Source organism: Brachyhypopomus gauderio, chromosome 5, assembly GCF_052324685.1.
Source record: "Brachyhypopomus gauderio isolate BG-103 chromosome 5, BGAUD_0.2, whole genome shotgun sequence".
Classification (NCBI taxonomy): Eukaryota; Metazoa; Chordata; class Actinopteri; order Gymnotiformes; family Hypopomidae; genus Brachyhypopomus; species Brachyhypopomus gauderio.
The window spans coordinates 5,071,774-5,093,775 of record NC_135215.1 but is presented as its reverse complement, the minus strand read 5'-3'; the positions used below and the strand labels follow the sequence as shown (position 1 = coordinate 5,093,775).

Here is a 22,002-nt window from a genome sequence, read left to right as displayed (position 1 = left end):
TTGATGGACCATGCTTTGACTGAACTGCTACTCCCTGGTCAAAAGACGACGCCAGCGAGGATGAGAGAGGTAACGGCGGCAAACCTGGCTGCCTGCTGACCCCAGAGACAGGGCCTGTGATGGCCGGTGCGACATGCCGGCTTACCCTTCCAAACTACAATGGCGAAGCTGATTGTGCGGCCTTCGAGGCCCAACTAGAGGTTGTGGCGAGCTGCGAGGAATGGACGGATGCGGAGACGGCGGCACAGCTCTGCCTGTCTCTGCAAAGGCCAGTGTTCAGAGTGCTGGTAGAACTCCCTGCTGAATGCTGGCGAGAACTCTCGCAGCTGAGGAAGGTGTTGTAGACCCACTTCAGACGACAGCCCAACGAGTCTGCGGGCCAAGCAGCTGCTGTCCAACCAACGACATGGCAGTAGAGAATGGATCAGCGTCCTGGCGTTCGAGGTGGCCTTATTGGTGCGGCAAGCATACCCGTCACTCAAGTTGTAGCTGGGCGACCTGAGGAAACATGTCTGGCTAGCGAACCTGAGAACACTCGACGCCACAGTGAATGAGGACACCAGGGTGTAAACCGGCAGGAGCGACGGCTGGAATACGAGTCAGGCGCCCGACTCCTCCACAGTCCGGTGAGCAAGCCGCTATCCTGCTGGTGCTGTGGAGAGCATGGTCACAAGGTGACCCAATGTAATGCCCCGGAAACGAGACGGGAGCCTCCCGGTGAGGGATGCGGCGACTCCCAACTGCTCGGCTCTATGCTCTGAATTAATCTCAAGAGTCACTGGACAGCACATCCATTACATCAAATGTAAGTTTGGCAATAACTTTTGGTTATAGGTCTAGCGACTGGTTCAGCTCGCTAGACCTATGCAGCGGTTACTGGCTGGTCCTCTTGACTGACTTGGGTAGAGACAAAAAGTTACAGGCTATGTAATGCTCCGGCTATGTTTGAGCACCGAATGGAGCGTGTCCTGCCTGGTGTCCCCAAGGACAAATGTGTTGTGTATCTAGACGATGTTTTGGTTCACGCCGCCGGTTTCGAAACAGTGGTGGCTAACCTGGAGTTGGTGTTGGGCCTCGTAAAGGAGGCAAACCTTTCCCTCAACCCGGCGAAGTGCAGCCTCCTGCAGTGTCATATCACTTTCCTTGGGCATGTAGTGAGCTGTTGGCAGTCGTGGAGGGCCTGAGACACTTTCGACCATATGTGCATGGGGTGCCGTTCCTGCTGCGCACTGATCATGCGTCACGGCTCTGGCTAATGCACTTTCGCGAGCTGGAGGGTCAGCTCATGAGGTGGCTTGCTAGGCTGCAGGAATTCAACTTCACGGTCGAGCACCGCCCAAGCCGTTGTCATGGCAATGTGGATGCCCTGTCACGTTGACCATGCACCGCGCTTAGCTGCAAGTACTTTTTACGCACCAAGGAGAAATCAACCGAAGTGGGACAGTGTGCGGTGGTCAGCCCAGCCCTCCCAGCCCCCCCAGCCCCCCCTGTACTGTCATGTGTGCCCACCGAGGATTTGGCAGATGCGCAAAGAGCAGACTTGGAGCTTGCGTGGGCGTTGTGCGAGCTGGAGTAGTCCACCCTGCCTGAGTGGAACTCCGTGGTACAGCTGGGTCCCATAGCCAAAGCCCTGCACTCTAATTGGGACAGTATAAAAATAGTAGGGGGTGTAATGTGCTGCGTATGGGAGGAAACAAATGCAGGACATTGGCTGAAACAGGCAGTTGTGCCACGGGCCCTGCACGATATGGCCCTGAGTGCTGTTCACGGGTTACGACAACAGTTTTGGTGGCCTGGCTGCCTGGTGGACGTTAAACTGTTTGTCCACTGCTGCAACGTCTATGCTGCCAAGAATGTGCATAATGTCCCATATTTTGTCAACTGTGATTTGTCGCTCCAATCGAAATTTGCCCTCCGCATTTACCCATCTGTGCAATTAGAACACACACACACACACACACACACACACACTAGTGATTACTAGGGGGCTGTGGTGCACACATGCCCAGAGTGGTGGGCAGCCCTAGCCCAGCGCCCAGGGAGCAGTTGGGGTTAGGTGCCTTGCTCAAGGGCACCTCAGTCATGGCCTCAGGCCTGGGAATCGAACCCACGACCCTCCAGTCACAAGACCAGTTCCCTACTACAGGACCATGACTGCCCCATAAAGGCCGACGAGGGCTGCGCACCCAATGCAAACTGGCTGCCAGATGGAACAGGTAGCGGTGGATATCCTGGGGCCATTTCCCTTGACAGACTCTGGGAACCGCTATGTGCTGGTTGCCATGGACTATTTCACTAAGTGGCTGGAGACCTATGCGATACGCGACCAGGGCACGGTGACGACGGCTTAGACACTGGTGCACAAATTCTTCTGCCGGTTCGGCGTATTTGAGGTGCTGCACAGTGACCAGGGCCGTAACTTCGAGTCGGAGGTGATGAGCGAGGTCTGCTGCCTGCTTGGGATCCACAAAACCAGGACAAGTCCACTTCACGCACAGAGTGATGCGCTGGTCGAGCTGTTTAACCGGACCCTTGCCCCCCTACCCGGGGGAACCAGCGCGACTGGGACAAGCGGCTGCCCATCGTGCTGCTGGCCTGCCACTCTGCGATTCAGGAGACTACAGGGTTCATGCCAGCTATGCTCATGTTTGGCCACGAGTGCAGTGGACCTGGCGTTCGGCACACCTCAGACCAACAGCAAGAGCAGGGAGCCCGGCCCTGCCTTCATCTCCGAACTGTTAACTCTGCTTTACAAGGTCCATGCACTGACCAGGGGGAACCAGTCCAAGGTACTAAGGCAAAAGCGCGCTCCAACCAGGCACACCCTTGCCTGTGGACTCTGATGTCTGGCTGTACAAACCGTAAAGAAAAAAGGGAATGTGCCCCAAGCTGCAGTCAGGCCCTGCAGGGTGCTCTCTCACCCTGGGGGACATGGTGTACAGGATCCGCTGGGGCCGGCGGCGCCTCATTGTACACCGCAACCACCCAGCTTCCTACCGCCCGAAACTGATGGGCATTGGACTTTGCCCGGACTCTCCTGCCCCTGTTTCCCCTGCTGTGTAATGCCGGCCCTGTTGTAGTGGCAGGGTGACGTCACTACTCATGAGCCCCCATGACTCCCTAGTGATAATCTGTGTGTTAATGTCATGTTTATATCCTATAATATTGGTGGTTATGTTACTTTTAGTCATATATGTTGTTAGTCTAGGTTACCCCATACTATTTTGTGTATTTGTACATTTATGAGTTCTCCCACCATCCCCCACCAATATTGGCTCAATGGTATGGTCCGCTGAGTGCATGTTTTTGCGTGTCTGTCACTTTTGTTCTTGTACTGTTGTCATTGTCACTGTTGCCACTCCCCCTTGTTAGTTTACTCTCTTAGCTCTCTCTCGTTTTTTACTTGTTATTTAAACCCTCATGTTTTGCCTTTTGTTGTCTGTCTTTGAATGTGTCATGTGTTTGTCTCATTTAATAAATGTTCTATGCTCTCTCGCTCTGCTCCCCTCCCTTGCACTTTTATTCTGAGAGGTTATAACACTTACCAGAGCAGGTGATGTACAGCTGTTCCCTGGAGCTGCAGGAGAGATTGTGGAGTTTTGTACTGCTGCAGTTCCCCAGATGAGCTTCACTCCCAGAACAATTGAACCCCATCACACACATGTGGCTGTGTTGTTCAGGACTGGATGGAGAGGAGCTGGAGAAGTTCAGCACAGAGCCACAGCCCAGCTGTCTGCAGACCACAGAGGCCTCAGACACACTCCAGGAGTCCAGGAGAACTCTCCTCCAGTCCTGGATGAAGAAAACCTCCACCTGCCCCTCACACTCCCTCCCTCCAGACAACCGCACTCGCCCCTCATGAAAGACCTGAGAGGAACCTGAATTGGAATAAAATTAAGGGTGGTCACAAGCGATTAAAAAAATGTTTAATGTCTTTCAAATTCAGTAACATGGTGAAGATGAGTGGAGGTTCTCACCGTTACAGATGACTCCAACATCCTGTTTATGAGAACATGCTGCTCGATTCCAGGATGAGATGGGACATTCTGACAGGTGTGTCTCGTTCCCATAACAATCAAACACATCAGCCCAGATGTCGTCCCTCCCCTCCCCAAACCAGTCTGCCCCCAACACAGCCACAGCACTCCCACACTTCATCTGTCCACAGAGGACACTGGCAGCTCTCATATTCCAGCTTCCCCCACAAACTGAGCCCCAGTCACTGAGGTACTGGAGCTCCACTCGACCAGAACAGGAGTCCCAGCCGTTCACCAGACGTGCTGCTGTGTGACCTGTAAAACAACAAAGAACTGATTACAGGTATGTAAGCAGACAAGAACTATAAATTCCTTATCTTAGTATTTATTAGTTACAATGTTATACTGGCAAACGATATGTGAACATATTAGTCCCACCTGAACAGATAAGTCCCACATCATAATAATTAGAGCAGTTCTGTTTGACTGAAGATGTTGGACAAAGAGAAATCTCAGATTCAGTTCCTCTACACTGAAGCTCCTCTGTCCACATCTGGCCCTCCCCTCTGCCAAAAGCAGCTGCTCCCAGCACCTCCACAGGAAGCCCACAGCCCAGCTCTCTACACACAACCTCTGCATCCTGCTGGTCAAAGTCAGCATCACACACTGTGGACCAGGTCTTCCCATGAAACACCTCCACTCTCCCAGAACACAGATGAGGACCGTCTGTAAGTCTGGGCATTCTGTGACCTATGAGTAAAGTAACAGCATTAACACAATGGACATTCCACATAACAGTTAGAGTCAGCAGTGTCAGATCTTAAATCTGTGTTTAGTTGGTCTAGATCAAACCCAAATCTGATACTTCCCATTAACTCTTTTGTTAAAATGAATTCTATAAAAGATGAATGAGAAATATTGTCAGTGTATCCTGTGTTGTTAATAGACTGATGATATGTGTTAAGTATGATTTAAACATACCTGAACAGGTTAATTCAATATCACCATTAGCATGACTGCAGCTATGTTCACCCCAGCCCAGTGATCCACAGTGTTTCAGTGTCGATTCAGATCCACTGCAGTTCACATGGCTCATCCAAATTGGTCCTGATCCTGGTGGGGGTTGACCACCACCCAGTATCTCTCCACAGTCCAGCTCTCTACATATCACTCCTGCAGCTATTGGACTTAGACCATGCCCACACACCGTCCCCCACTGTCCTCTATGAAGAACCTCCAGTCTCCCAGTACAGCGACTGCCACCACCTGCCAGCCTCACACTGCCTGTGACCAAGAAACAAAAAGTATGACAGTTTGACAGAGAAAGACAGAGGAGGATCGTACAATTTGGTTTTAACAAAGAGGACAATGTTTTATGTGACATGTGAAATCATAAAAAAATCACAAAAAAACGTACCAGCACACACCAGACCCACATTATCATTATGGGAACAGTTGTTTCTGAGTGTAGATTTTGGACAGGAGTAAATGTCAGACTCGTTGCCTCTACACTGAAGCTCCTCTGTCCACATCTGGCCCTCCCCTCTGCCAAAAGCAGCTGCTCCCAGCACCTCCACAGGAAGCCCACAGCCCAGCTCTCTACACACAACCTCTGCATCCTGCTGGTCAAAGTCAGCATCACACACTGTGGACCAGGTCTTCCCATGAAGCACCTCTACTCTCCCAGAGCAGCGAGAACCTCCAACCAGTCTGACTCCTAAAATATTTGTTCAGGGAACAGAGACAATGGAACACTTTCTAGTAGCTGATTTCATAATAATAGATAATGCATGGGTCTTGTTAATGACAGCAAATATGAATTTTATTTTTAAATACATATTATTGTAGGTGGTCTAATAACTGACAATTTTAATTTGTCTTTTACTAATGCTAAAGATAAACAGCACTGCTGTTCAATGTGAAAAAAACACAGCACTAGAATTGTTTTTAAAAACTGGTTGATCTTACAATGTCAGTTTCATAGGTGCATGTACAAGCTTCAAAAGTCAATATGCCATACTTTCCTATTATTACGAGAAAACAATTAAACATCTTAGATGGATACAGTGTATAACAAATACATAACTGGTATTACAAACTCTGAAAGATAGAAAGGTCAGTGGTATTATATATTATTTCTAAACAAACATTCATATAATTCATCTGAGCAAATAACTCCTGCATCTTTGCCATGATGACTCTAACCCCCCTTCCCTTCCATTAGTGACTATATTAGGCTGTGAATTACAGTCATTACAGATATCTTATACAGATCATCTTACCTGAGCAGATGACTCCAGCAGTTTTAGTCTGGTTACAGTTATGTTTACCCCACTCTGCTGATCTACAGTTCATCAGTGTAGACTCTGATCCACTACAGTCCACATCATCCATCCAGATTTGTCCTGATCCTGGTCCAAAGTAAGAATCACCCAGTACATCTAAAGCCTCCCCACAGTCCAGCTCTCTACACACCACTGTAGCATCTCTCATGTCCCAGTTATCATCACACACTGTTCCCCACTGTCCTCTATGGAGAACCTCCACTCTCCCAGCACAGGGACTGCTACCATTTAAGAGTCTCACTATGTCTGCACATAAGAGATTGAGAGAGAGAGAGAAAGAGAGAGAGATAGAGAGATGTGGAAGAGTCATAGGCATAACGTTCAAATGTGTGTATGTTCTCACCCATGGGCCATTAGATGGCCTCAGCAGTTTACTGCATCCACAATCAGAGGTCATCATCTTTGGAGTACTGACTGGTTGCCATGGTTCTTAACTCAGCAGCCATGTGAATTGTTTGGAGCTGCTTAACTGTACTATTCATGCTGACCTGTTTTGTTTTGTTTTGACCTCTTACCAGTTTTCTGTTTGCATGTTTGAGCTGTTAATATAATGTGTTTTCACTTATTTTTTCTGACTCCTCTTTTTGTGGTTTGTGGTCTTAGCATTTTGATTTTTGGCACTGCTACCTGATCTCGACAAAATACCTGTTTTGTTGAGTTTTTGCTTGTTAAGTCTGCTATGAATTTTGCCTTGTGTTCTATTGCCACAGAAATAAATCTGTAAATGGATCAAAATCATTCTCAAGTTTCAACATCACAATGACAGACAGGACATGTTAAAAGATCACACATCATTCATATTTGTTACTGAAAGAGTGTCACACAGTCCTCTCAAAGACACTACAGCCCCCAGAATGCCAGGCGACGTCTGCCACGCTCCTCTTCTCCACAATATTGACAGCACCTGACTGTCATTAATTACTCCTATTTAGGACACTTACCTTCCTCTCACATTTGCAAAGTATTGCCTCATTTAACATGACAAGCATACTGAGCGCTACTCTGCATGACCTACCAGTTCAACCCTATTTGTTCTATTCAAGCTCCCTTTGGTTCATTCCCTGTTGGTACTTTAGCCTGGTGTGTTGCTTGTTTTGGATTTATAGGACTCGGACTGCTCATGACATTACTATCGGATTGAGTGCTCATCCTCAGCTACTACACTCCTCTCCAGTACAGAACATGCTTGATGATAAAACCAGCTCCTGTTCAGTCCGCATTCGTCACATTATGTTCACGTCACAAAGAGCTGCTAATAGCAATGTACCGCATAGATACAATTCAGTAACTGAGATAGAGTGAAAGAGAGAGAGAATGTTAAAATCCTAACTAGTGTACAGTGATTACTGTCAGAAGTACAAAATTAACAATGAATGTTGCATTTCTTACCAGCACACACCAGTCCCACATCATTGTCATGGGAACAGTTGTTTCTGAGTGTAGAAGATGTTGGACAGGAGTAAATCTCAGACTCGTTGCCTCTACACTGAAGCTCCTCTGTCCACATCTGGCCCTCCCCTCTGCCAAATGCAGCTGCTCCCAGCACCTCCACAGGATGCCCACAGCCCAGCTCTCTACACACAACCTCTGCATCCTGCTGGTCAAAGTCAGCATCACACACTGTGGACCAGGTCTTCCCATGAAGCACCTCCACTCTCCCAGAGCAGCGAGGACCATCAACTAATCTGACTCCTAAAATATTAAAATAAGGATATTAAAACCCCCTTGTGCAGGGGACACTTTGAGCCAATTTTAACAGTAAACTGCTTTCTTTGATTTTATTATTGAGGGTTATAACATCTTACCTGAGCAGATGACTCCAGCAGTTTTAGTTTGATTACAGTTATGTTTACCCCACCCTGCTGATCTACAGTTCTTCAGTGTAGACTCTGATCCACTACAGTCCACACCATCCATCCAGATTGGTCCTGATCCTGGTCCAAAGTGCAAATCATCCAGTACATCTACAGCCTCCCCACAGTCCAGCTCTCTACACACCACAGCAGCATCTCTCATGTCCCAGTTATCATCACACACTGTTCCCCACTCTCCTTTATGGAAAACCTCCACTCTCCCAGCACAGGGACTACTACCATTCACCAGCCTCACACTGTCTGTACAGGGCAGAATAAACAGACAAAAATAAGTAGATCAATACAGTAAGTAGAAGAGAAACAGAGAGAATGTTACTTTAAAATCATACATAACTTACATGATTACAATGAACAACACAAGATTATCTGGAAAGGAAATCTTACCAGCACACACTAGTCCCACATCATTGTCATGGGAACAGTCATGTTTGAGAGAAGGTGATGTTGGACAGGAGTAAATGTCAGACTCGTTGCCTCTACACTGAAGCTCCTCTGTCCACATCTGGCCCTCCCCTCTGCCAAAAGCAACTGCTCCCAGCACCTCCACAGGAAGCCCACAGCCCAGCTCTCTACACACAACCTCTGCATCCTGCTGGTCAAAGTCAGCATCACACACTGTGGACCAGGTCTTCACATGAAGAACCTCCACTCTCCCAGAGCAGTGAGAACCTCCAACCAGTCTGACTCCTTAAATATTTATACAGGGAACAGAGACAAATACAACTTTTTTAATGACAGAGAAAGTGAGTACACAGATTGATCGTAATGTAAAGCACGATTAATGCACAGTTCATGTGTTTTCTTTAATGATAGCAAAATGGAGGACCTTTATATACAAACATATATACTGCAAACAAATCAGACATGACTATGAATAATGTTTATGCAATGTTTATGAAATGTAAATGTCATGTTGCCCTCCATGTCAGTGGTATGTGGTGGTGGTGAGTACGTCTGTCAATGTTTCTGTTTTATGTTACACTCATCCACGTTGCTCTCATGTTTCATTAAACGCTCCAGTTGGAGACTCGCATTTGCTTCCCTTTTTTTCTTTTTTGTGTGTGTCTGCATTTTGCTCTTTCTCTTGTTTTAGCAGATTCAACTGCCTGCTGAGTGTGTGCTGTGTTCCTGGAAGCCTGGGGGATCTCCCTCTATCTGAGTCCTCTGTGTGGCAAGATTTGTTCTGGGGTTTCTGGAAAGTGAGGAAGGTCCCCTGTCATCACCAGGGAATGTCAGCACAGCTTCCATCAAACACCAGGTCAGCAGGCCTCCATTAAGTGAGTGTGCTCTCCATTAACCACCTAGTGGCGGTATTGCGTCATTGGGTCACCACACCACATAGGGGTGGTACTGTGTCATTGCGTTCTTCCTAATTAAATCCTGCATTTTATTGCTTTATAATGAGCATGTTTTATATGCTAATTATTTATTGATATTGCATTGGCTACTTTTATTGTAGGTAGTGTACTTTTGTATTTGCTTTTGATCTTGTTTTGTTCATTTAAACTGTGCAGTCACAGAGTGCTGTTTGCTTCCCTTTCTTCCTTTTTGGCTGAATGTTCTAAAGACAATTGCAAATTAATATATTATATATATAAAAGGTCACCAAATATTATTAAAAGTAGTCCTAGTGACTACTACTATATTAGGCTGTGAATTACAGTCATTACAGGTGTCTTATGCAGATGCAGTACATCTTACCTGAGCAGATGACTCCAGCATTTGTAGTTGGATTACAGTTATGTTTACCCCACCCTGCTGATCTACAATTCTTCAGTGTAGAATCAGATCCACTACAGTCCACATCATCCATCCAGATTGGTCCTGATCCTGGTCCAAAGTGAGAATCACCCAGTACATATACAGCCTCCCCACAGTCCAGCTCTCTACACACCACTGCAGCATCTTCTATATCCCAGTTATCATCACACACTGTTCCCCACTGTCCTCTATGGAGAACCTCCACTCTCCCAGCACAGGGACTGATACCTCCCACCAGCCTCACGCTATCTGTATGGAGCAGAATAAATAGACAAAAATAAGTAGATCAATACAGTAAGTAGAAGAGAAATAGAGAAAACGATACTTTAATATCATACATAACTTATATGATTAAAACGAACAACACAAGTTTATCTGGAAAGGAATTCTTACCAGCACACACTAGTCCCACATCATTGTCATGGGAACAGTCATGTTTGAGAGAAGATGATGTTGGACAGGAGTAAATCTCAGACTCGTTGCCTCTACACTGAAGCTCCTCTGTCCACACCTGGCCCTCCCCTCTGCCAAATGCAGCTGCTCCCAGCACCTCCACAGGAAGCCCACAGCCCAGCTCTCTACACACAACCTCTACATCCTGCTGGTCAAAGTCAGCATCACACACTGTGGACCAGGTCTTCCCATGACGCACCTCCACTCTCCCAGAGCAGCGAGAACCTCCAACCAATCTGACTCCTTGAATATTTATACAGGGAACAGAGATAAATGCAACATTTTTGAACGACAGAGAAAGTGATTACACAGATTGAGCATAATGTAAAGCACTATTCATGCACAGTTCAAGATAGCAAAACGGAGGACCTTTATATACAAGCATAAATACTGCAAACAAATCAGACACGACTATGATTAATGTTTATGCAATGTTTAAGAAATGTATATGTCATGTTGCCCTCCATGTCAGTGGTATGTGGTGGTGGTGAGTACGTCTGTCTATGTTTCTGTTTTACATTACACTCATTCTCGTTGCTCTTATCTTTTATTAAACACTTCAGTTGGAGACTCACATTTGCTTCCCTTACTTTCTTTTTTGTGTGTCTACATTTTGCTCTTTCTCATTCATTCATTTTAGCAGATTTAGCTGCCTGCCGAGTTCGTGCTGTGTTCCTGGAAGCCTGGGGCATCTCCCTCCCTATCTGAATCCTCTGTGTGGAAAGACCTGTTCTGGGATTTCTGGAAAGTGAGCAAGGTCCCCTGTCATCACCTGGGGATGTCAGCACAGCTTCCATTAAACACCTAGCCTGACCTGTGAGGAAGGGCTGGTCAGGAGTGGTTTGAGTACCGTATCAACTGAGAGAGAGCTCCATTGACAGAAAGAGCTGACAATGTCACTCCCTGTCCAGGATGGGTCTCAGCTGATGGAGGGGGGCACCAGTTATATCTGGTCAATGAGGGGGCCCTGGTCCTTGAGGAAGGGTGCTGACTTGCGCCTGTGAACACAAACGATGTGACTGTGCACCCCATTGAAGCACAAGGTGTGCCTGTACTTCTCTATCGGTTGAAACAGGACAAAGATAGTGAAAAAGAAAGACGCCATGTAAAATTGACATGTGGTTGTCAAGCCTTTGGCTAGAGAGAACCAGAGTGTCTGCTATGCCTGGAGGCAGGAAGCACATAGACTTGTTCATCTTCCTGCTGAGTTTACACTAGTTCCAAATTCTGTTAGTTCAGCCCTCCCTCTGGGAGGCGTGTGGTCTCCATTAGTAGCCACACCACCTAGGGGTGGTATTGTGTCATTGCGTTCTTCCTGATTAGGTGAAAGGTGAAATGTGCCATATGTCAATTGTGATTTTCACCGCAATCGAAATTTGTCCGAGTTACGAACCATGGCAGCCTCCGCATTTACCCATCTGTGCAATTAGAACACACACACACAAACACACACACTAGTGATTACTAGGGGACTATGGTGCACACGTGCCCAGAGCGGTGGGCAGCCCTAGCCCGGCGCCCGGGAAGCAGTTGGGGTTAGGTGCCTTGTTCAAGGGCAACTCAGTCATGGCCTCAGGCCTGGGAACCCACGACCCTCCGGTCACAAGACCAGTTCCCTACCACAGGACCATGACTGTCCCTAAAAATGTATGTTTTATTGCAAAACGTCATTGGCTACTTTCATTGTAGGTAGTACACTTAATGTTTGGTGTTTGCTCCCCCTTCTTCCTTTTTGTATATATATATACATTCATAGATTCATAGTGACTACTACTATATTAGGCTATTACGCTGTGAATTACAGTCATTACAAATGTCTTATGCAGATGCAAAGCATCTTACCTGAGCAGATGACTCCAGCAGTTTTGTCATGACAGCCCCTAAACTCATTTCTGCTTGATCTACAGTCCAACAGTGTAGACTCAGATCCACTACAGTCCACATCATCCATCCAGATTGGTCCTGATCCTGGTTCCAAGTGAGAACCACCCAGTACATCTACAGCCTCCCCACAGTCCAGCTCTCTACACACCACAGCAGCATTTCTCATAGTCCAGGCATGATCACACAGTGATGCCCACTCTCCAAGTCTAAGAACCTCCACTCTCCCAGCACAGCGACTACTACCATCCACCAACCTCACACTGCCTGTACACCAGAGAAAGAGACAGAGAGAGAGAGAGAGAAAGAGAGAGAGAGAGAGAGAGAGAGAGAGAGAGAGAATAAATACAGACCAAATTAACTGCATAGGTTAGTAGTTAGTAATAGCTATGTATGTCTGCACACAGCTGTTAACTGCCTTTTTTAATGTTTAGATTCAGAAGTAAGCATTTCAAGAAATTATTGTAATTTATTACGACAGTGTTATGATACAAGGAAATACATCTAAAATAATAATTAAAATAATAATAATAAGAAGAAGAACTAGAAGAAAAACATTATGTATTGTTTTTGACACTGAGGATTTACCAGCAGTAGTGAGTGAGACTGTGGACATCAGAAGAATTAAAGTCAGACAGCTGTCCATCTCCCTCTGTCCTGCACACACTCTGTTCAACTCAGCAGACAACACAAGCTTCACCTCCGCTCCCCCAGAGAGAATGAAGGAACTGTGTCCCCTCAGCCCCATAGAGAGAGAGAAAGAGAGAGAGAGAGAGAGAGAGAGAGAGAGAGAGAGCTACCTCAGCCGCCAATCACACTCACTATGCCCTTATTAGACAGAGAAGGGAAAATCATCAAACATCTTCAGTGTCAAATCAGATGAGACATTCTTGACTTGCTCCATATATATCAAAAGAACACTAGTGCTGATGACTGAGGAGAGTGTGGTGACGAAGCCACCAGCATACAGGAGACTGATTTCAGAGAGAGGAAGCACTCAGTGTATATATAGCTTTAATGACACCTGCACAGAGCTGATCTGAACATTGATTAATAACTTTATGTTTGTGTTAAACATAACTCATCTTGAGATACACATGCATAGAAATGAGTTAATTGTTAACAGTTCAAATACGTTACACATATCAAAACTATTTTTTATTCTTAACCTGATACAAGGAACAAAGAAAACGTGAAACGTCCCTCATATACACATATTAGGGATTGAGCACAAAGTTAGTTTTGTTTTGTCTTGCTGCAGAAAATTATATATTGTAATCAAGATGCAGATGGCAATTTAAAACAGTTCAGTTTAAGAATAAAGGCTCATGTCCACTCAGAGTTTTTATCCAGCCATCAAATAACTGAAAGCACAATCTACTTAGTTGTCTCTGAGTTAGCGATAAAGTAAACAATGTCAGCGTATGGTCTCTAAAAACTCAGTTTATTCCAGTGTCAAATAAGTATTCATAAGCATTCACTCCCCACTATACGTGGATAGTGGTCATAACCTTTCATGTAGCTAAATATATTACTTATTCGCTTGATTCAGTTATGTTCTCTTGTCGATTTCTCAGTAAAATTTATAATAATAAATTAATCACTTATTAACAATGAAAACTATAGGACTAACCTACCACCGTTCTCACATTAAGTTTCACTAAGTTTATAAAAGGTTCGGAAATGATGATAACTGCACTTTCCTGATCCGAGTCATTAAGGGACCGTCTAAAAAGTGCAAAAGCAGAAAACGTCGAAGGATGTATTTTCCTATATTTGTATAAAAGGTTAAACACAAAATGATCGTAGTAAATAGAGAAGAACACTTTAAGCCCACTACATATTTCATTTTAAAAAGAACTAATTGTTGAATTTTTAGTTAGGCTGCCTTAATGTTGTACCACACAAGGCAATTTTTTAAATATAAAATAAAATATTTTAAACAGTGGCTATTTACAAGCCCACAAGAACTTTAAATTAACATGTATTCCTTTACTTTAGCGAGTAATATTAGCGAACCCTCTTTTACTGAAGGCTTGTTCCACACCATCACCCAGTATCACGCCCTAGCCTGTAATACACACGTTGGTCCGCTAGGTCGTGATGCTGGGTTGCCATCAGAGTAGGGATGAGAAGTTCGGCTCTGACGTTCGTATCGACATTCGGAAGCGCAGCACTTCGAAGCACTTCTCCGAATGGGTGTTTAAAATGTCCATGTCGCATAGCCATAGTTAAGCGAAACGACTGTTGCGTATCTCCCTTGTTTCTACAGGTGGCATGACTGAAACAAGCCTGATTATGTATCAAGCCTGATTATGTATTATGTATTATGTATGGCCAGTGCCATAGAGATGCCAGAAGTGGCCAACATCCGTGTGCTATCTGGGGTTCCTTTGCTTTCCCTCACTTTCCATAAGCATAACGTCATAGTTATGCTACACGGCATAGCCTACGAAGTACACTAAAACCCACAACACCCATGTGGTTATGTATCCCAATAAAGTGTAGTACACAATGCAGTTATGTTTCACAATAGCACCAATTGATAGGGAGATTAAATGTTTGCATGACAAAAAACTTTTTTTTTTTTTTAGTAAAAGGAACAGTGATGGTTTGAGCATTTAATCAGATGTGATTTTATGCCAGTGGACTTTACAATGTGTACCACAGTTGAGGGTCTTTCCCTGGGTCATTGTGTGGTTTGGCAGGGTGTCTGTAGTACCAAACAACCCAAAACAATCTCCTGCCTTCTCAGCGGTGGTGACTGGAGGCCGGTTCAAGGGTGTGAAGACCATTGGACTCACAGATTAGGTGGTGTAATTAACTCCCTTTCAATAGTCTTTTATTGGAGGGCAAAATGAGTCTTGTAAAGATTTCCAAGATAATAAATCCGTTTTGTGTCAAATAGTCCAAAGCTAAAGGTTTTCTCTATAACTACAAATGAACAGTATATAGTATAGCAAACAAGTGCTGTTCATTCTCAACATAAATAATGCAAAGTGAAAGGAAACAAATAGAAACAATATGCCTCTCTGGCTGTAACCTGTTGCTTGTAGCCTCTTACATATTGTAGCTGGTGGAAATGATCACTAATAGATCTCCCGTCACTTCTGGTAGTCTTATGGGAGAGAAATGCAGTTTGGTTATGTGCCGCAGAATGAGACGCATCCCATCCATCCCGAGTAGCCCATTCTGCCCTGCACATGACACTCAACCCCTGATGCCCCAAAGGACATAAAGCACTATGTTGTCACTGAGCTAAAGGTTTATATGTGCCCAAAAATGTGCAAACATGATAACATAAACATGTATATACTAACAGGTTAATAGGGTTATGCAAACCATTTAGCACATTCATTATTTAAATAATGTATTAACACATGGTAATGCTATTTTTCTTTTTTTAAATCATCTGTAAAATGTCAGCATATGCAATATATTATACTGCATGAATGAGTACTAGTTCCATCCAAGTGTGTGAAGATGCATTGAATATGCATATTCATGCATATTCATATATACTTGAATGGTAGTTTAAAAAGCTGTTTAATAGGCTTTGTGGTTGAGAATATACCACAACCCACCATCCAATACACAATCCAAACATAAACGAAATCCACAATCCAAACAGAAAAGAAATAAATGTACTGTGTACAGTGTACAGCAACTCAAAGTGATGCTGTTTCATTTTTTATAATGGATATACACACAGATAAAAGCAACAACTTCCATGCAGTCTTCATGCCCACTGCATGGTTATTTGTCAAAGAAAAAAATCTCAAATACAGAAGTTCCTTCACATTTTAATTTCAAATGACTAATGTGCAGAATCAAAACTAAAAAATCATATTAAAGAAAATAAGTCCGATAATGTTAATGATCTTACATGAGCTTATACTTGCACGTAGTATCAAAATGGCAGTTCCATCTATAAACACTAGATGTCACTGTACGACCATAAATAATTGTGGCTCTGGTTTTTACACTACTGTTACTACTACAAACATGTTACTAGTCTAAGCAGGAATTGTTTGTTGGTTGTGTGCTTCTCCTCATATCTCTAATGTGCAAATATTTTACTTTTCAAAGTGCAACCTTGGCATTAAGGTGTTCTTTTACGTAATGGTTTAATGTATATTTTGACACATCTATCAAAGCATCTCAACCGTTATTCACCAAATTTTCCATTAGTCTTTACATGTGTCACAATCAGAAATTCAAATAAGGCCAGTAAACCTAAAAGGAGCTCTAATATAAGGTGTTTCTCTGTGTTCCTCTGAGGAACTATGGCACCAGTGTGTTTGGGCAATCAAGGACAGACCCTGAAGTTGCAGTGGTGATTGACACCGGCTTTCTCCACCGTCTGGTCGCTGTGGGAACGGATGCGCACCTATTAAATTCTTACAGAGGCTGCTGCTGCCACAGATGGGCGTTTCCATAGAGACCGCGGGAGGCCAAAGCCATGATAAGCAACCCCAATAACTCCTCACATCCTCACAGACACCATCCTCTTCCCACTTCTCTCTTCGCCATGCCGATTGCAAGTATGCTTAAACACTCTGTGCAACAGAAAACACTGTTAATACATTCATTTCAATAAGTTAAAGTAGTTGAAAATCAATAATCAGAAGTCTGTGCATAGCCATAGCCATGCTATTAATCTGATACCCTATAAAAAACCTATAGTTTAAAACCTATTGTGTTTTCACACACACACACACACACACACACACACACACACACACACACACACATGCAGGTTTTTAAATTCCCTCCCCTCCAAGACGAATGGAGCACTAGCAGGTTCACTTAGCTGTTTACCAAATTGAACAGGGACCAGTGTAAATCCAGCGCTATAAAGAAGCATTAGCCTTGAGAAACAGGGCATCCATCTCCCCAACCCCACCATTATCCTCACATTCTGACACTGGTCACCCAGAGCAGGTTGTGCACACTCCCTCTATCTGCCTCTCCCCTATTATAATCCTTTTCTGTTTTCAGTTTGACCAACTGAAGTTATATGAACATCATTTACGTCATGTGGTAAAAAATATATCCTGATTGAGTTTAGATATTTATATACATTTCATGTACATATGTGTTATGGGATATGTTGCCATTACTGACTGTGAGAGGGGACCAGGGTTATATACAGTAACATAATACGTAATGCTCCCGTTATCTAATAGGTGTCCACTGGCTGCCCTCACTGTCTTGGAGTGCACACATCTCCAGTCAGTGACTCACAGCTCATGAAGAGTGGGCGTCCAGTGGCTCATTCATAGAAACACCATTTTCAACCATGAAAACATCTGAGCACTGCTGGCTGATTCACAGGGAAGCCAAGGACTCCTACTCCCTCATCAGCAGCTCCACACACTCATAAAAACTGTTGTGGTAGGCTTTTAATTTCCAATGTATTTATTTCCTCAAGCTCCCCTCCATGGTCATTGTAATGAATATCACCACTGAAGTTCACTGTAAGGTTCACCTGTACTCTCGAGGCCCTGTGATCTGTAGGGTAATCTGTGGGTAAACTGTGGAGAGGCCCAGTGTCGATAGACATTGCTGCTTGCTGCTTGCTTATAAAGGATAACAACACATGAAGAGTTGTTTTGTATCAATGCTGAGGATTTTGCAGGACACCAAATCTGGGTGAAGCTCCATGACCCTAGTAGACAAGAACCTAAATAACAAGGAATTATATATATATATATATATAGGGGTTATAGTTATGAGGTATATCTAACCTACCTGCTTGCCTACAACCAAGGACGGAAATAGGTGCAGAAGAAGGATTGACGTGCATAAAACGTAAATATCTGACTCCAAATTACAAATTATAGTTGGTAAGAATCTAAAAGAACTCACTTCCCAAATAGATCAGTACAGGTTATAGAATATACCTAACCAACTTTATAAAGTACCTTGCTATAAACAATAGCCTGCTTTGTCAGAGGTTTATCATAAACATGCGTAACAGATGGGATACTTTAGAGGGAATTGGTATTAGCATTGATTTACCTTTTAACTGATACTAATAATGAGCTCATCTGGCCCAGTACAGCTATAATCAAGGAAGACCGTGGCTACACAATTAACCAGATTTATTCAATAACCAACAAAATATAAAACAATAACATAACCATACTAGATTAAAGTAACAATAATACCTAATGGAAACAGATACCAACCGGTGCAGGCTGCCTCACGGAGAAGAACCCAGAAGAGGATGAGTGAGAGAGCAAGACCCCAGAGGAAGCAAAGAGAGACCAGAGAGCAAGAGCCCAAGAGAGCAAGAGCCAAGAGCCCCCTGCACCCACAAACTTCTCCTTTTATATCCCCCCAGCATCTCAAAGGGACAACAGTCACAAAAACCAGGTTAACCAATGAGAATCAGGTTGCTGGTAAAGACAACAGAGTACATTTGCATACAGAGTGCGTTCCATTCAAGACTGCCACCTTTGGGGTGAAGTCTACAAACCTTCTCAGGGAGTGATGGAACTCTTACCCTGTTAGCATAATCTCTCTCAGCACACAACAAGCTGCAAAATGAGACAAAACATGCCACACAAACACACTGATACAACTAAAATACAAATGGTCAGTTTTATCCCATTTCTATGGGAACCTCTTGAGGTAACCCACCATTTGTTGCCCCCCATGGTTTTATGGAGGAACACCAGCTCCTGCATCCCCCACAGGAACACATCTGGGCACTCCATATATATATATATATATATATATATATATATATATATATATATATATATATGCATGTAAATCAAATACCTGGTTGATGTTGGGTAAACAGCTTGCTGTATCCATAGTTGTCGCCATGGGAACTATATGAAACCATGACAATTTCTTATTGTTTATGTCTGGGGTTAAATATAAAAAACAACAGCATTAATAATGTTACATGTGTCCTGGTACAAAAAAGCACAATTGTTAAGTGTGTAGGTTATTGTGTCCTAGTTGACATATGTGATGTAATGGCAGTCCTGTGACCTGATGTGGTTGATGTCCGGCGTCTCCGGCTTCTTTATGCCCATGGTGACCTGCACACGGTGTGTGTGAGAGAGGAGTGGGGGGGAGAAAAAGTTTGTCGAATGAAATCAGTCTGGGGGCTCTAATGAAAAATGATTTTTGCGCTTAGATCTAAGGGGCAAAACGTCTATTTCTGGTCATTCATATCAATACATTTCCACCGGCGGCACTTCTGTCGGCTGCTTGGGAAAAGAAACACGGTGACCTTTCATTGAAAGAGCTAACAACAGCGAACCGAAGGTGAAATAATCCGTGGTTCACGTTTTCAGGGACAAGTGATGCATAATGTTCCGAGAGGCTTTCCAGCACTAAGCCTTCAGAAAGGGTTGTCATGGGTTAGTCGTGCCATACATGACCGCTTACTGAAGTAAAACTGCTTTACCTTGAAGCCTTGAAAATAACCTAACACAGTAAAAAAAATCGCTGGTGTTAATACCAGGACTAAAATAGTATTGTAAGCTAATGGTAATGCAAACAGCTATTAGATAAGCTTAATTGTGTGTGTGTGTGTGTGTGTGTGTGTGTGTGTGTGTGTGTGTGTGTGTGTGTGTGTGTGTGTAATAAACAATTCCAGATAAATGTGAAGGAAATTGAAGCAATGCATGTAAAATAATTTTCTTACACAGTCTCATGTCTGATAGCTCACATAAATGTACCACTTTTACCACGATACGAACAATACGAAGATTTCTTTGACCTTTTAATTACGTGAGATAAAACAAATGCAGCATGCACGTGCAGGCGCAGTTGCCCTGCAGAAGCAGCAAAATCTCCATCACGTAGCCACCGGCAGCAAAGGCGCTCGCGCTGAGGGCTGAGTGCGGCGACCTCATATAGAGGAGCTCTCCCTGAGCACGCGGCTGCTCTCATCAGATCAGTGGCTCTCCATCGAGGGGCCAGCCCTGGACCCAAGACGACGAGAGGGATACTAATGCAAAATCAATAGCCATGGAGCGTGAGCTGCCTGGGCGGCCGTGCTGGGTAGAGGAGGCATTAGCCGTGTTTCTCCGACTTAAACAGGGTTTGTTTCCCTTTAAGGCTGCCAGTCTCTCTTTTTGCCTCTTTGTTCCACTTATGCTGCAGGGGCTTTTTACCACAGACCGCTTGCTTTGGGCCTTGGCTAAATGACTGGGCAAAGTTTGTATCACATTCTCACTCACATAATTGCGTTCTCCATCTTTTAGCTGTCTCTCCTGCTGAGTTTCAGCCGTTATGGCTGTTTTCTTGCTGGGGCGTGAAACATCCAGTAATTTTCTCGAATCGAAGCTGATTTTGGGGAGGGCCGTTATTGGGGCTGACATTTGGTCATGTTAGTCTCAGAATGGCTCCAGGCGTGTTTTTCTCCTGATGAACAGACAGAACGCTTTGTAAATGCATGACACGATGCCATCAGAATTGCTAATTTCGTCTAATCATATGCAACTCTGCCAGTTATGCTTGTCCGTACAATAGAAAGAGAATACTTCAGTCTCTCAACTCTGTTGTCTGTCAGAATCTTATCTGAAAACCTAACAGTGGCTGAAATTCAACAGTTGAAAAAAACATACTAGTGGTGAAAGAACCTCATTGCTTTGTTGTGACACCATTACAAATGAACCGACACTGAACACACTGACACGTGCTGGCACTCTGGGCACCGTTGACAGAGATAAACCACGGTGCCTTTAGGAACAAACAAGACCCCTCCAGATCCCCCAAAAGTTGTTCTTTTGTTATCAGCATTTTAGAGGACATCTTTATTATAGCAGCACAGAGCAAGCGTCATTCAAGGCTAACGTCTGTTAAGGCAGTTGTGCTTTACAGTCGTGCCATAAACGTGTCATGAGTTTGAGTGCAATACAAGCGTGACAGGAAATCAATATTCAGACTGCCCACTTATTATAGTTAAGTGGCATTTTTTTTTACTTTATTTCGGATCTCATGGTGGTCTGAACCATCTGAGAGGTCCTGGGGTTAGAGTCACGCAGGACATAGCCGGCCATTTACCTGCCTGTGCACTTTACTCACAGTTCACTGGGCTGAGCAGTGGAACTTCAGGTGATTTTTGTAAGATGAACATTCAGGATATAAGATGCCACTGAAGACAGTGCAATGGTACTTCTTGTCAACCAGCTGTGTTATCTGAGTTATAATGACATTCATGAACATGGCATATATTTATATTTGTGTCAGTGAGGTTTTCTTTCTGTTGTTTCCCACCCCAAATACATGTCATAAACTAGCAAAAGGCCTGCTGATTATTATTAGCATGCAAAGAAAGACAAGGTCCTCTCAGTCCTAGAAAGGAAGATTAAATAAAGCCTCCAGTTAAATCTTGTCAAAACACAGACAGAACGCTCTTAGAGCTGCTCCCATAGTTTGGTTAAGTCAACCACTATGCTGCATTAATATGCTGTACTGAAAATACATTTTAAGCAAATACACAGTGATACAAATAAAATATTATAGCATTGGCATAGAAAAAGGCTAATTGGAGGCAAAATGCTAGTTACTAAAATACAGTATGTCTATAGAATAAGACAGAAACTGTAGGAGATGGGAGTAAGTAATTAAACATAACACAGTACAAAAGGGGTAACACACACCCTGAACATTAATAAATAAGGATGAACACAAACAGAATCACACATACACATATACAGCTCAACTATTTTTAAGATA

At 44.0% G+C, this 22,002-nt stretch overlaps 1 protein-coding gene across 1 annotated transcript in view; it reads right to left on the bottom strand.

Annotated features, from left to right (window-relative positions):
* LOC143513744 (scavenger receptor cysteine-rich type 1 protein M130-like) overlaps window positions 1-12,460 on the bottom strand; it is a 25,988-nt gene extending 13,528 nt beyond the window's left edge. Inside the window, exons 1-12 of the mRNA XM_077004480.1 lie at window positions 12,253-12,460; window positions 10,351-10,653; window positions 9,898-10,206; window positions 8,581-8,883; window positions 8,128-8,436; window positions 7,712-8,014; window positions 6,260-6,568; window positions 5,395-5,694; window positions 4,959-5,261; window positions 4,416-4,727; window positions 3,978-4,292; window positions 3,546-3,878 (exon numbers count right to left, since the gene is read on the bottom strand). Of these exons, the coding sequence (XP_076860595.1) occupies window positions 3,546-3,878; window positions 3,978-4,292; window positions 4,416-4,727; window positions 4,959-5,261; window positions 5,395-5,694; window positions 6,260-6,568; window positions 7,712-8,014; window positions 8,128-8,436; window positions 8,581-8,883; window positions 9,898-10,206; window positions 10,351-10,653; window positions 12,253-12,460 (3,607 nt within the window). The remainder of the gene's footprint in view (window positions 1-3,545; window positions 3,879-3,977; window positions 4,293-4,415; window positions 4,728-4,958; window positions 5,262-5,394; window positions 5,695-6,259; window positions 6,569-7,711; window positions 8,015-8,127; window positions 8,437-8,580; window positions 8,884-9,897; window positions 10,207-10,350; window positions 10,654-12,252) is intronic.
* Between the last annotated feature and the right edge of the window lie 9,542 nt (window positions 12,461-22,002).